This window comes from Colobus angolensis, unplaced genomic scaffold (assembly GCF_000951035.1).
Source record: "Colobus angolensis palliatus isolate OR3802 unplaced genomic scaffold, Cang.pa_1.0 Scaffold120, whole genome shotgun sequence".
NCBI lineage: Eukaryota > Metazoa > Chordata > Mammalia > Primates > Cercopithecidae > Colobus > Colobus angolensis.
This window is the reverse complement of record NW_012113142.1, coordinates 1,980,875-1,996,092: the sequence shown is the minus strand read 5'-3', so window position 1 is coordinate 1,996,092 and position 15,218 is coordinate 1,980,875. Positions and strand designations below refer to the sequence as shown.

The window sequence follows — 15,218 nt, the reverse complement described above, 5'->3', positions numbered from 1 at the left end:
AAAAAAAAAAAAAAAAAAAAAGAAAAAAAAAAACAGCAACTGTAAATCCAGTGGTCAAGGATGGCCTTCCTGGGAAGGTGACATTTCTGCTGAGACCTGAAGGAATCCGAGAAGCAGGTGAAGAGCTTCCGGGTGGACAGGGAGAACAGAGAACCAGGAGGGAATGGGCCAAGCACGTCCACCCAACATGACATACTGGCTGCAGGAGTATGGCACGGGTGATGCAAACAGCAGGTGCTCTATAAATGTTTGTTGCCCTGGACATCTGCACAAGGACAGCGTGGGCTTGGGAGGCCCCACCCACGCTCATGGCCGTGCGCCCTGATGACCAGTCTGCCTGGCCTATTGGGGAACTCACGGCCAAAGGCCACAGATCCCGGGAGCCTGAGTCCTGGTCACTCCCTCCCTCACCCTTTCACACATTCATTCATTCGCTCACTCATTCATTCTCTCATCAAATAATTACTGAGCATGTATTACATTCTGGCCTTATCCCAGGGGCTGGGGACACAGAGATGACTAAGACCTGGTCCCAGCACTGTCTTTAAGGGTAACAGAAACCCACGGTAATGCCAGGAGGCAACAGTTCTGGGAGAAGCAGCCAGTCCTGTAGGACCCAGGCAAGGTCTCTGCTGGCCTCAAGAGCTGGCCAGACCTATGGAACATAGAAAAAGATGTTACAGGCTGGGCACGGTGGCTCACGACTGTAACCCCAGCCCTTTGGGAGGCCGAGGCGGTTGGATCACAAGGTCAGGAGTTCAAGACCAGCCTGGCCAACATGGCGAAACCCTGTCTCTACTCAAAATACAAAAATTAGCTGGGTGTGGTGGTGAACACCTGTGATCCCAGCTACTCAGGAGGCTGAGGCGGGATAATTGCTTGAACACAAGAGGTTGTAGTGAGCCGGGATCGTGCAACTGCACTCCAGCCTGGGTGACAGAGAAATACTGTCTCGGAAAAGAAAAAGAAAACAAAAAGATGTTCCAGGGGAAGAAGGCGGTGTGTGTCAAAAACAGCTGTGTCCCACCTGTTAGGACAAGAAAGTGGAGTGTGGGAGGTTACAGAGGGCTGGCTCAGAGAGAAGAACGTGGAGAGGTCACCTGGCTGGGGTGGGAAGGGCTTGGAAGGCCAACCTGAGGGTTTCGACTTGATGCTGTGGGTGGTAGTGGCCACGATAAAGTTTCTCTGATCATTTTACTGTGCACAGAACTGGGGCCAGGGAGTCTAAGCCCAGTGCCTGAGCCCCAGGCCTCTCCCCGGGGGACTGGCTCTTTCATGTGGCTGGCATCTCAGTGGAAAGGTGAGCTGCGCTTTCTCAGTGCCATGTGACAGGCCCACTCCTCCTCTCTACGCCTGGCCAGGGCGCATTCCTGCGGTTGGCAGGGAAGGGAATTTAAAACCCTTGAGGCTCCTGTGAGTCCTTTGTTGCTCCCAGGTGTGGTCCATAAATTGTTCCCTTACAGGGCTGCAGGTGCACAGAAAGGTTACCTACCAATAGAGGTGAGGGAGGACAGAGCCAGACTCCCCACTGAAAGGAGGGAGCCCAGATGTTCCACGACCTGAGTGCCCCACACTCTTCCCCTCTCTGCCCTCCCGAGGAAGCCAGCAAAGAGAAGGAGGTTTGCCTCTCACCACAACCTCCACCTCCCAGGTTCAAGCTATTCTCCTGCCTCAGCCACTGAGTACCTGGGATTACAGGCATGCACCAACATGCCCGGCTGATTTAGGCCAGGTGTGGTGGCTCACGCCTGTTATCCCAGCACTTTAGGAGGCCGAGTTCGGCGGGTCCCTTGAGATCAGGAGTTGGAGACCTGCGCCTGGCCAAGATGGCAAAACCCCGTCTCTACCAAACAATACAAAAAAATTAGCCGGGTGTAGTGGCGGGTGCCTATAGTCCCTTGGGAGGCTGCGGTGGGAGAATAGTTTGATCCCTGGAGGCAGAAGTTACAGTGGACCAAGATCGTGACACTGCACTCCAGCCTGGGTGACAGAGAAAGACTCTCTCAAAAACAAAAGGTAGCGGGGAAGGTCTTGGGGAAAGGCCCAGAGGTCCAGGACAGGACAGGGAGAGCTGGAAAGATGAGCTAGAAAGATGGGTGGGTGAAGCTCCCTCTGCAGACAAACCTTGGCATAGGAAGTGTATGTGTGTGTGTACCTGTATGTGTGTGTGTACCTGTGTGTGCGTGTGTGTGTTGGGGGTGTGTGCACACGCAGGCATGCCGTTGCACACTACAGTCCTTGGGCCTGAGCAAAGGGGCCCCTGCCTGGTTCCTGTGCTTCTCAGGGCCAAGGGGACATACCAGCCTGAAACCCAGGCTCCTGGCTTCTGGAGCACACCCTGGGTCCTGGAATTCTCTGCTCTTAGGGCTCCTTGCCTGGCTCCAGGGGCTTTGTGGACCTCAACCCGAGTCCATCCTCCTGAGGACAAATCCCCCAGCAGCATCCCAGGCCGAGGGACTGCTGTTGGCAGAGGGTGTGCCCCGAGTGTGGCTGTGTGGGCCGGGACATCTAACGGGAGAGAGTGCAGGAGGCCCCGAATGGTGCAGGCTGACGGGAAGAGAAGGGCAGCAAGTGGCCCATGGGACTGGGGAGTGGGGACAAGTGACACCACATCCCCAAGCATGGAACTCTGAGGACTAGGAATGTGAACTCGGCCTTCCAGTTTCTCATGAAATTATTATTATTATTATTTTGAGACAGAGTCTCGCTCTGTTGCCCAGGCTGGAATGCAGTGGTATGATCTCAGCTCACTGCAAGCTCCACCTCCTGGATTCAAGCGACTCTCCTGCCTCAGTCTCCCGAGTAGCTGGGACTACAGGCACCCGCCACCATGCCTGGCTAATTATTGTTTGTTTGTTTTTGTTTTTTGTTTTTGTGAGACAGAGTCTTTCTCTGTTGCCCAGGCTGGAGTGCAGTGGCATAATCTTGGCCCACTATAACCTCTGCCTTCTGGGTTCAAGCGATTCTCCTGCCTCAGCCTCCAAAGTAGCTGGGACTACAGGCATGCGCCACCATGCCTGGCTAATTTTTGTATTTTTAGTAGAGGTAGAGTTTCACTATATTGACCAGGCTGGGCTTGAACTCCTGACCTTGTGGTCTGCCTGCCTCAGCTTCCCAAAGTGCTTGGATTACAGGCGTGAGCCACTGTGCCTGACCTGGTTTTTGTATTTTTAGTAGAGATGGGGCTTCACCATGTTGGCCAGGTTGGTCTTGAACTCCTGACCTCAAGTGATCTGCCCACCTCAGCCTTCCAAACTGCTGGGATTACAGGTGTAAGCCACCACACCCAGCCTTGTCATGAAATTATAGTTGTCTGTTTAACAATGTGTTACAGGCTGGGCATGGCGGCCATCCTCAGAAGGTCACAGCCTAGATAGAGCCGCCTCCCCCGCCACCCCCTCAGGAGAGGTCCACATAGGGGCTTCTGCTGGCAGCTGTCTTGGAGGCCAGAGCGACTCTGTCAGCAGCAGGTGCTCTGTCAGCAGTTCCAACCTTTGCTCCCCAGACATCCAGTTGTGTTGAAGGCCCACTGTGTGGGGTCTACCCACAGCCTGGTTGCCATGTTGTGATTCAGGGGTGCCGATAATCCCAGTGCTTTGTGAGGTGGAAGTGGGAAAATCTCTTGAGACCAGGAGTTTGAGAACAGCCTGCATGACACTGTGAGACCCCTGACTCTACAAAATAAAAAAAATTATATGAGATGGGGATCTCACTTTGTCACCCAGGCTGGAGTGACAGTGGCACAAACATGGCTCCCTGCAGCCTGGAATTCCCAGGCTCAAGCAATCTTCTCACCTCACCTGAGCCCCCCAAGTTGCTGAAACTACAGGTGCACACCACCACACCTGGCTAATTTTTGTAGAGCTTGGGTCTTTCTATATTGCCCAGGCTGGTCTTGAACTCCTGGGCTCAAGCAATTCTCCCACCTAGGCCTCCCAAAGTTCTGGCATTACAGGCATGAGCCACCACGCCCAGCAAAAACAAAAGAAAAATTTGTTTGTTTGTTTTTTTCTGAGTAGTCTTGCTCTGTAGCCCAGGCTGGAGTGCAGTGACGTGATAGATATCGACTTACTCAACCTCCACTTCTGGGTTCAAGTGATTCTCGTGCCTCAGCCTCCCAACTAGCTGGAATTACAGGCACGCACTACCACGCCTGACTAACTTTTTTTTTTGTATTTTTAGCAGAGATGGGGTTTCACAATATTGGCCAAGCTGATCTCAAGCTCCTGACCTCAGGTGATCCACCCACCTTGGCCTCCCACAGTGCTGGGATTACAGGTGTGAGCCACTATGCCTGGCCAAAATTTGTTATTGTTGTTGTTGTTGAGACAGAGTCTTACTCTGTCAGCCTGGCTGGAGTGCAGTGGTGCGATCTCAGTTCACTGTAACCTCTGCCTCCCGGGTTCAAGTGATTCTCCTGCCTCAGCCTCCCGAGTAGCTGGGATTACAGGCATGTGCCACCACGCCTGAGTAGTTTTGTATTCTTAGTAGAGACAGGGTTTCTCCATGTTGGTCAGGCTGGTCTCGAACTCCTGACCTCAGGTGATCCACCCGCCTCGGCCTCCCAAAGTGCTGAGATTGCAGGTGTGAGCCACTGTGCCCAACCTGAATCCCTTTGGGCGGGATTGTCGAGCCAGCCACATAGGCGCTGGCGGCTGTGACCTAGTCCTGACGCTCCATCTGGTCTGGAAGCTGCTGTGAGCAGGTCATCCCTACGGTGGTCTCAGTGGCAGACCCAGTGCCCTTTCATACAACTGCCTTGCTGTAGGACTGTGACTGGTCCCGCCCTCTCTGGGCCTCTGTGGTCTGACTGGTTGAGGTTAACCTTTCTCCCAGTTGGTACTTAGAGCAAGTCACAGAAAACATCCAAGGCATGTTGTACTAGAAAGCGGGGTCAACCTCAAGCACAACAAGATGCCGTGACCTTGGCGTGACTCGCTGAATGACCATTTTCTCTCTCATTCCATTCCAGGCTGAACCCGGTGCCCGGCTCCTACCCCACACAGAGCTGCCACCCTCATCTGTCCCCAAGCCACCCTGTGTCCCAGACGCAGCATGCTAGTGGTCAGAAGCTGGCCTCCTGGCCCTCCTGCACCCCCGGGCACATGCCCACCTTGCCTCCGTACCAGCCTGCCTCTGGCCTGTGCTATGTGCAGAACCACTTTGGTCCAAACCCCACCTCCTCCAGTGTCTACCCGGCTTCTGCAGGCACCTCCCTGGGTGTCCAGCCCCCTACCCCTGTGAACAACCCTGGCACGGTGTATTCTGGGGCCTTGGGCACTCCGGGGGCTGCAGGCTCCAAGGAGTCCTCCAGGGTCCCCATGCCCTGAGAGAATTGCTAGGGAAGTCATATCTCACTTGGCCTTCTGAAGGTCCTCCTCAAGATTCTCCTGACAGAAGTTATTTATGGAACACCTCTATGTGCCAGGCTCTGTGTTGGGTACTTTGATCAGTGTCCCTGTTTCAGTCTCATCTGCACTCAGGCAGCCCTGTGGAGTACAGCGTACTGGCCCAACTTACAGGTGCAGAAAGCGAGACATTCTGCCATCACAAAGTCACGTGGCTCTTTAGTGACACAGACAAGACTCCTCGCTAAGGAACTCGTGGCAGAAGAGGGCAGCGGTTGGCAGTGGCTGCCGATGTCTGTCCCCAGCCCCACCGTTCCTCCCTGTGGCTGTGCCGTGCTCGTGGTTACAGTGTCCTTGTGTCCGTGCGTCTGCCCTTCAGGAGCTCACAGCTGGTGTGCTTGGCGGTCCCAGGCCTGTGTAGTGTCTCTCCCCTGCCGCAGTCGCCCCCACCCTGATGCCTCTCCCCAGAAGCGGTGGGACGGGCCCCCGTGAACTGCAGCAGCATGCTGAGGGGTCCCTTGTTGTCTGCCTTTGTATAAAGAAACAGCCTCTGACCTGGTGTGCTGGCATGTGTTTCCTTTGTGGTCTGGCTGGGGAAGAGGGAGTGCACTGAGATCTGGGCCGTGGCAATGTGTGGTGTGGCAGCAGAGAGGAGAGATGCGCCAGGGTCAGGTCGGGCAGGTGACCAGGGCTCAGTAGATCAGGAGAGGGGTGGTCTCGTGGGGAGTGGGCAACTGTGAGATGGTTACCAGCAGGAGCCACTACTGCCCTGAGGGAGAGGGAGTGTTGCCAGAGCCCGGAAGCTGGGACTACAATTAGGAGGGCTGCTGGCAGGGCTGTGCCAAGAAGGACATAGGCACTGCTGGCCGTGTCCCCTGAAGCAAGACGGAGGGGAGAAGACCCTGGCTTTACCAGCAGTGTGTCCTGTTAGCCATGTTGACCAGGAACTGGGAGTGAGGGGCGGGGGGTTCTTTGTGAGAGTGCAGGGCACTGATGAGGAGTGTGGCTGAGCTGTCACTCGCCTAGCCAGCCCTTGAGGACAGCTGAGGCTCCTCACAGCAGGCTGTGTCGAGAAGGCATGCCAGCTGCCTGGTGTTTTGTGGACCCAGTAACACGTGACCTTCGTTGATCGCAGGAGCTGGATGGTCCGTTCTAGACTGGATTTCTGATAGGTCCTAGGTCTTTGGACGTGTAAGACAGAACCCCAAGCCCATCCAGCCTGGTGAGGGTGGGGCCGTGACCGGCCCACGCCTGAGGGGGCTTCGGACCTGAGCAAGAAGGGGCCTGCACTGGGACGAAGGGTGGTGCCACTGTTCCTGGTCCTGGTTTTTACATCTTTGTTCCTGGGACTTTTCCCTGGTCTGGCCACGATGCACAATGCAGCCTGGAGCCAGCTCGCAGTGGGGCCCTTTCTCACCCTTGTGCGTTTTGGAAGCCCTGGAGGCTATCCCAACCCCTTCCCCCATTTGCCTGTCAAATCATCCGCTATGTCTGGAAACCATTCACTGATTCTGTGCCAAGCGGGAGGCTGGGGCCAGAGCTCCTCGATGACGATAAGCCACCTGTGCGCAGGGAGCCCCTACCACGGGACTGGGCACTCAATAAATATGAGTGGAACGAACGGATGAATAGGTGATGCCCGCCCTGGGAGAGCTCAGTGGAGCAGGAGAAATGGAAAATAAATAATCATCATTCAGGCTGGGCACAGTGACTCAACGCCTGTCATCCTAGCACTTTGGGAGGTCCAGGTGGGCGGATTGCTTGAGGTCAGGAGTTCAAGACCAGCCTGGCCAACATGGTGAAATCCCATCTCTACTAAAAATACAAAAGTTGGCCTGGCACAGTGGCTCATGCCTGTAATCCCAGCACTTTCGGAGGCCGACGCGGGTGGATCACGAGGTCAGGAGCTCAAGACCAGCCTGACTAAGATGGTGAAACCCCGTCTCTACTTAAAAACTTAGCCAGGTGTGATGGCAGGTGTCTGTAATCCCAGCTACCCAGGAGGCTGAGGCATGGAATTGCTTGAACCGGGGAAGCAGAGGTTGCAGTGAGCCAAGATCACGCCACTGCACTCCAGCCTGAGTGACAAGAGACTCCATCTTAAAAACAACAACAACAAAAAAATGAGCATGGTGGCACATGCCTGTAGTCCCAGCTACTCGGGAAGCCAAGGCAAGAGAATTGCTTGAACCCAGAAGGCAGAGGTTGCAGCGAGCTGAGATCGCACCACTGCACTCCAGCCCGGGTGACAGAGCGAGACTCCATCTCAAAAAAAACCATTGTCATTCAGTGCCCTGCAAAGCTGTGATGGGGCGAAGCAGCGCTTCAGGGGAACAGCGGAGGCCCCCAGCCCAGCGTGGCCTGGCAAGCTGGGATCAGCTGGATCCTGAGGACCGACCCTTCTGTGGAAAGAGGGGGGGCTGCAGAGGGAGGGTGAGAGGGCACAAACCATGTCCTCTGGCTGTTAGGAGGATGGAGAGCACAGCTCATTGAGTCTAAGTGAAAGCATTACTCACTGCATGCCAGAAACCCTTCCCCTCCCATCCCCAGACAGGGCAGGACCCATAGCGGCGAGAGAAGCTTCCAGACGTTATCAGGTTCCCTGCGCAGTCAGAGGGCAGCAGAGAGCAGCAGAGAAGCAGAATCATGCCCTGCTCGCTCTACAAACCTCAGGTAGGCTCTGCTCCTCAGCGCGGAAATCAGAGGAAAGGCTTGTCCTTATACTCTAAGGCAGTGGTCCCCACCCTTTTTGGTATCAGGGACCGGTTTTGTGGAAGACAATTTTTCCACAGACAGGGATGGCGATGCTTTCAGAATGATTCAAGCGCATTCCATTTATTGTGCACTGTTAATATACAATGAAATAATCATACAACTCACCATCATGCAGAATCAGTGGGAGCCCTGAGCTTGTTTTCTTGCAACTAGAGAGTCCCATCTGGGGGTGATGGGAGACCGTGACAGATGGGTAGACCGGTGCCAGTTGATGGCCCCTGGGGTTGGGGACCCCTGCTCTAGGGAACTGAGTACCGTGTAGGGAAGTCAATTTGCATGTAATTACAAGGCAAGATAAGGGCTGTGGGAGCTGTGGGTCAAGCTGTGTCATTCCTTCATATGCCCGTTTGTTTACTGAATCATTCATTTAAAGAACACGCCGGGCGCCGTGGCTCACACCTGCAATCCCAGCACTTTGGGAGATTGAGGCGGCCAGATCACTTGAGGTCAGGAGTTCAAGATCAGTTTGGCCAACATGGTGAAAAATCATCTCTACTTAAAGAAAAAAAAATACAAAAATTAGCCGGGCGTGGTGGCAGGCGCCTCTTGTCCCAGCTACTCACAAGGCTGAGGTGGGAGAATCGCTCGAATCCGGGAGGTTGCAGTGAGCTGAGATCGCACCACTGCACTCCAGCCTGGGCAACAGAGTGAGACTCCATCACCAAAAAAAAAAAAAAAAAGAAAAAAAAAAACAGCAACTGTAAATCCAGTGGTCAAGGATGGCCTTCCTGGGAAGGTGACATTTCTGCTGAGACCTGAAGGAATCCGAGAAGCAGGTGAAGAGCTTCCGGGTGGACAGGGAGAACAGAGAACCAGGAGGGAATGGGCCAAGCACGTCCACCCAACATGACATACTGGCTGCAGGAGTATGGCACGGGTGATGCAAACAGCAGGTGCTCTATAAATGTTTGTTGCCCTGGACATCTGCACAAGGACAGCGTGGGCTTGGGAGGCCCCACCCACGCTCATGGCCGTGCGCCCTGATGACCAGTCTGCCTGGCCTATTGGGGAACTCACGGCCAAAGGCCACAGATCCCGGGAGCCTGAGTCCTGGTCACTCCCTCCCTCACCCTTTCACACATTCATTCATTCGCTCACTCATTCATTCTCTCATCAAATAATTACTGAGCATGTATTACATTCTGGCCTTATCCCAGGGGCTGGGGACACAGAGATGACTAAGACCTGGTCCCAGCACTGTCTTTAAGGGTAACAGAAACCCACGGTAATGCCAGGAGGCAACAGTTCTGGGAGAAGCAGCCAGTCCTGTAGGACCCAGGCAAGGTCTCTGCTGGCCTCAAGAGCTGGCCAGACCTATGGAACATAGAAAAAGATGTTACAGGCTGGGCACGGTGGCTCACGACTGTAACCCCAGCCCTTTGGGAGGCCGAGGCGGTTGGATCACAAGGTCAGGAGTTCAAGACCAGCCTGGCCAACATGGCGAAACCCTGTCTCTACTCAAAATACAAAAATTAGCTGGGTGTGGTGGTGAACACCTGTGATCCCAGCTACTCAGGAGGCTGAGGCGGGATAATTGCTTGAACACAAGAGGTTGTAGTGAGCCGGGATCGTGCAACTGCACTCCAGCCTGGGTGACAGAGAAATACTGTCTCGGAAAAGAAAAAGAAAACAAAAAGATGTTCCAGGGGAAGAAGGCGGTGTGTGTCAAAAACAGCTGTGTCCCACCTGTTAGGACAAGAAAGTGGAGTGTGGGAGGTTACAGAGGGCTGGCTCAGAGAGAAGAACGTGGAGAGGTCACCTGGCTGGGGTGGGAAGGGCTTGGAAGGCCAACCTGAGGGTTTCGACTTGATGCTGTGGGTGGTAGTGGCCACGATAAAGTTTCTCTGATCATTTTACTGTGCACAGAACTGGGGCCAGGGAGTCTAAGCCCAGTGCCTGAGCCCCAGGCCTCTCCCCGGGGGACTGGCTCTTTCATGTGGCTGGCATCTCAGTGGAAAGGTGAGCTGCGCTTTCTCAGTGCCATGTGACAGGCCCACTCCTCCTCTCTACGCCTGGCCAGGGCGCATTCCTGCGGTTGGCAGGGAAGGGAATTTAAAACCCTTGAGGCTCCTGTGAGTCCTTTGTTGCTCCCAGGTGTGGTCCATAAATTGTTCCCTTACAGGGCTGCAGGTGCACAGAAAGGTTACCTACCAATAGAGGTGAGGGAGGACAGAGCCAGACTCCCCACTGAAAGGAGGGAGCCCAGATGTTCCACGACCTGAGTGCCCCACACTCTTCCCCTCTCTGCCCTCCCGAGGAAGCCAGCAAAGAGAAGGAGGTTTGCCTCTCACCACAACCTCCACCTCCCAGGTTCAAGCTATTCTCCTGCCTCAGCCACTGAGTACCTGGGATTACAGGCATGCACCAACATGCCCGGCTGATTTAGGCCAGGTGTGGTGGCTCACGCCTGTTATCCCAGCACTTTAGGAGGCCGAGTTCGGCGGGTCCCTTGAGATCAGGAGTTGGAGACCTGCGCCTGGCCAAGATGGCAAAACCCCGTCTCTACCAAACAATACAAAAAAATTAGCCGGGTGTAGTGGCGGGTGCCTATAGTCCCTTGGGAGGCTGCGGTGGGAGAATAGTTTGATCCCTGGAGGCAGAAGTTACAGTGGACCAAGATCGTGACACTGCACTCCAGCCTGGGTGACAGAGAAAGACTCTCTCAAAAACAAAAGGTAGCGGGGAAGGTCTTGGGGAAAGGCCCAGAGGTCCAGGACAGGACAGGGAGAGCTGGAAAGATGAGCTAGAAAGATGGGTGGGTGAAGCTCCCTCTGCAGACAAACCTTGGCATAGGAAGTGTATGTGTGTGTGTACCTGTATGTGTGTGTGTACCTGTGTGTGCGTGTGTGTGTTGGGGGTGTGTGCACACGCAGGCATGCCGTTGCACACTACAGTCCTTGGGCCTGAGCAAAGGGGCCCCTGCCTGGTTCCTGTGCTTCTCAGGGCCAAGGGGACATACCAGCCTGAAACCCAGGCTCCTGGCTTCTGGAGCACACCCTGGGTCCTGGAATTCTCTGCTCTTAGGGCTCCTTGCCTGGCTCCAGGGGCTTTGTGGACCTCAACCCGAGTCCATCCTCCTGAGGACAAATCCCCCAGCAGCATCCCAGGCCGAGGGACTGCTGTTGGCAGAGGGTGTGCCCCGAGTGTGGCTGTGTGGGCCGGGACATCTAACGGGAGAGAGTGCAGGAGGCCCCGAATGGTGCAGGCTGACGGGAAGAGAAGGGCAGCAAGTGGCCCATGGGACTGGGGAGTGGGGACAAGTGACACCACATCCCCAAGCATGGAACTCTGAGGACTAGGAATGTGAACTCGGCCTTCCAGTTTCTCATGAAATTATTATTATTATTATTTTGAGACAGAGTCTCGCTCTGTTGCCCAGGCTGGAATGCAGTGGTATGATCTCAGCTCACTGCAAGCTCCACCTCCTGGATTCAAGCGACTCTCCTGCCTCAGTCTCCCGAGTAGCTGGGACTACAGGCACCCGCCACCATGCCTGGCTAATTATTGTTTGTTTGTTTTTGTTTTTTGTTTTTGTGAGACAGAGTCTTTCTCTGTTGCCCAGGCTGGAGTGCAGTGGCATAATCTTGGCCCACTATAACCTCTGCCTTCTGGGTTCAAGCGATTCTCCTGCCTCAGCCTCCAAAGTAGCTGGGACTACAGGCATGCGCCACCATGCCTGGCTAATTTTTGTATTTTTAGTAGAGGTAGAGTTTCACTATATTGACCAGGCTGGGCTTGAACTCCTGACCTTGTGGTCTGCCTGCCTCAGCTTCCCAAAGTGCTTGGATTACAGGCGTGAGCCACTGTGCCTGACCTGGTTTTTGTATTTTTAGTAGAGATGGGGCTTCACCATGTTGGCCAGGTTGGTCTTGAACTCCTGACCTCAAGTGATCTGCCCACCTCAGCCTTCCAAACTGCTGGGATTACAGGTGTAAGCCACCACACCCAGCCTTGTCATGAAATTATAGTTGTCTGTTTAACAATGTGTTACAGGCTGGGCATGGCGGCCATCCTCAGAAGGTCACAGCCTAGATAGAGCCGCCTCCCCCGCCACCCCCTCAGGAGAGGTCCACATAGGGGCTTCTGCTGGCAGCTGTCTTGGAGGCCAGAGCGACTCTGTCAGCAGCAGGTGCTCTGTCAGCAGTTCCAACCTTTGCTCCCCAGACATCCAGTTGTGTTGAAGGCCCACTGTGTGGGGTCTACCCACAGCCTGGTTGCCATGTTGTGATTCAGGGGTGCCGATAATCCCAGTGCTTTGTGAGGTGGAAGTGGGAAAATCTCTTGAGACCAGGAGTTTGAGAACAGCCTGCATGACACTGTGAGACCCCTGACTCTACAAAATAAAAAAAATTATATGAGATGGGGATCTCACTTTGTCACCCAGGCTGGAGTGACAGTGGCACAAACATGGCTCCCTGCAGCCTGGAATTCCCAGGCTCAAGCAATCTTCTCACCTCACCTGAGCCCCCCAAGTTGCTGAAACTACAGGTGCACACCACCACACCTGGCTAATTTTTGTAGAGCTTGGGTCTTTCTATATTGCCCAGGCTGGTCTTGAACTCCTGGGCTCAAGCAATTCTCCCACCTAGGCCTCCCAAAGTTCTGGCATTACAGGCATGAGCCACCACGCCCAGCAAAAACAAAAGAAAAATTTGTTTGTTTGTTTTTTTCTGAGTAGTCTTGCTCTGTAGCCCAGGCTGGAGTGCAGTGACGTGATAGATATCGACTTACTCAACCTCCACTTCTGGGTTCAAGTGATTCTCGTGCCTCAGCCTCCCAACTAGCTGGAATTACAGGCACGCACTACCACGCCTGACTAACTTTTTTTTTTGTATTTTTAGCAGAGATGGGGTTTCACAATATTGGCCAAGCTGATCTCAAGCTCCTGACCTCAGGTGATCCACCCACCTTGGCCTCCCACAGTGCTGGGATTACAGGTGTGAGCCACTATGCCTGGCCAAAATTTGTTATTGTTGTTGTTGTTGAGACAGAGTCTTACTCTGTCAGCCTGGCTGGAGTGCAGTGGTGCGATCTCAGTTCACTGTAACCTCTGCCTCCCGGGTTCAAGTGATTCTCCTGCCTCAGCCTCCTGAGTAGCTGGGAGTACAGGCGCGTGCCACCATGCTCAGGTAATTTTTGTATTTTTTAGTAGAAATGGGGTTTCACCATGTTGGCCAGGCTGGTCTTGAACTCCTGACCTCGTAATCTGCCTGCCTCGGCCTCCCAAAGTGCTGAGATTACAAGTGTAAGCCACCTCACCCAGCCCCCCAAATTTTTTAAATTAGCCAGGTGTGGTGGCATACGTGTAGTCCCAGCTACTAGGGAGGCTGAGGCAGGAGGATCACATGAGCCCAGGAGGTTGAGGCTGCAGTGAGCTATGATCGCACCACTGCCCTCTAGCCTGGGCAACAAGATGAGAACCTGTCTCAAAAAAAAAAAAAAGATGGAGGTGCTATTGCCAGGACAAACGCTTTGGATGACTTGGGGGCCCTTGCAGGCTTTCTGGCTGCAGAATGAGTAAGAGTGAGGTTGGTGAGAAGCCACACTGTGCACTGGGAATAGAAGCCAGTGCCAGGAGGCATTGGGGTGTACAGAGGTTTTGGGAACAATAGATCAGACGTTGCAGAGGGCAGTACTGAGACCAGGCCCTTTATGTCCCCTGGCAGGGACAAGCATGGAGACCTCCCCCAACCAGCTGTGGCTTGGATGAAATGACAGGTTAGTGTCTGCTCCACTCTGTCCCCGCTAACCCAGGGCATCTCCAATACCCGACAGAGCACCTGTCCTGCTCAGTAAGCTGTCGGTATCCGTCTGCCTTCCTTGATGTCCTCCAAGTTCTTTTGGGGCTCTTTCTTTGCAGCCCACAGCCCAGTGCTCTGTGAATGAACATGAGTTTGAAGCCAGGAAGCAGGGAATGGTCAGTTTCCTCCAGCACCAGCTAAGGAGGCTGCCTGCCGGGCTCCCTCCCCTCACCCATGCATTTCACACATTTTCAAAGGATGGCACCAGGCCCTGGATTTCTGCCCTCAAGGACTCCTAGGCCTTGACATGAGTCCTAGGGAAGGAGAGGAAGCTGAGTCCTGTATTTTTGTTCACTAAATCTAGAACGTAGGACACGCGGGTGCTATCTGACCCAGGCTGGTCAAAATCACTGCAAATGCCAGGGCCACCTTTCATCCTGAACCTGCCTGCAGTGAAGGTCATCCTCAGAAGGTCACAACCTAGATAGAGCTGCCTCCCCTGCCACCCGCCCCGCCCAGGAGAGTTCCACATAGGGGCTTCTGCTGGCAGCTGTCTTGGAGGCCAGAGCGACTCTGTCAGCAGCAGGGACTCTGTCAGGCGTTCCAACCTTTGCTCCCCAGACATCCAGTTGTGTTGAAGGCCCACTGTGTGGGGTCTACCCACAGCCTGGTTGCCATGTTGTGATTCAGGCCCCATCAGGGACAAACTGCATAGTCTTGAGCAAGTCAGTCCGCCTCTCTGAGCCTCAGTTTCCCCATCTGTAATTGGTTGCAACAGTGAAAAGCTTGCTTATGTGAAAATGCCCAATTAGTGTGTCTGTGGTCCCAGCTACTCAGGTGTGAGATGAGAGGATCGCCTGAGCCCAGGAGGTAGAGACTGAAGTCAACCTAGATCGTGCCCCTGCACTCCAGCCTGGGCCACAGAGCAAGACCCTGTCTCAAAAAAAATAATAGGCCAGGAGCAGTGGCTCATGCCTGTAATCCCAGTACTTTGGGAGGCTGAGGGGAGCAGATCACTTCAGGTCAGGAGTTCGAGACCAGCCTGGCCAAGATGGCAAAACCTCATCTCTACTAAAAATATAAACATTAGCTGGGCATCGTGGCGCACGCCTGTAATCCCAGCTACTTGGGAGGCTGAGCCAAGAGAGTCACTTGAACCTGGGAGGCAGAGGTTGCAGTGAGCCAAGATTGCACCACTGAACTCCAGCCTGGGTGACAGAGTGAGACTCTGCTCAAAAAAAATAATAATAGGCCAGGCGCAGTGGCTCAAGCCTGTAATCCCAGCACTTTGGGAGGCCGAGACGGGCGGATCACGAGGTCAAGAGATCGAGACCATCCTGGCTAACATAGTGAA

At 54.2% G+C, this 15,218-nt stretch overlaps 1 protein-coding gene across 1 annotated transcript; it reads left to right on the top strand.

Annotated features, from left to right (window-relative positions):
• Positions 1-2,554: 2,554 nt before the first annotated feature.
• LOC105503386 (rhomboid domain-containing protein 2) lies at positions 2,555-5,906 on the top strand (the record flags this gene model as incomplete). The annotated part of the gene is made up of 2 exons (XM_011930285.1): positions 2,555-2,571; positions 4,973-5,906. Coding segments are annotated over 2 exons (375 nt in total), but the record flags the coding sequence as incomplete, so codon positions are not given.
• Positions 5,907-15,218: the final 9,312 nt, after the last annotated feature.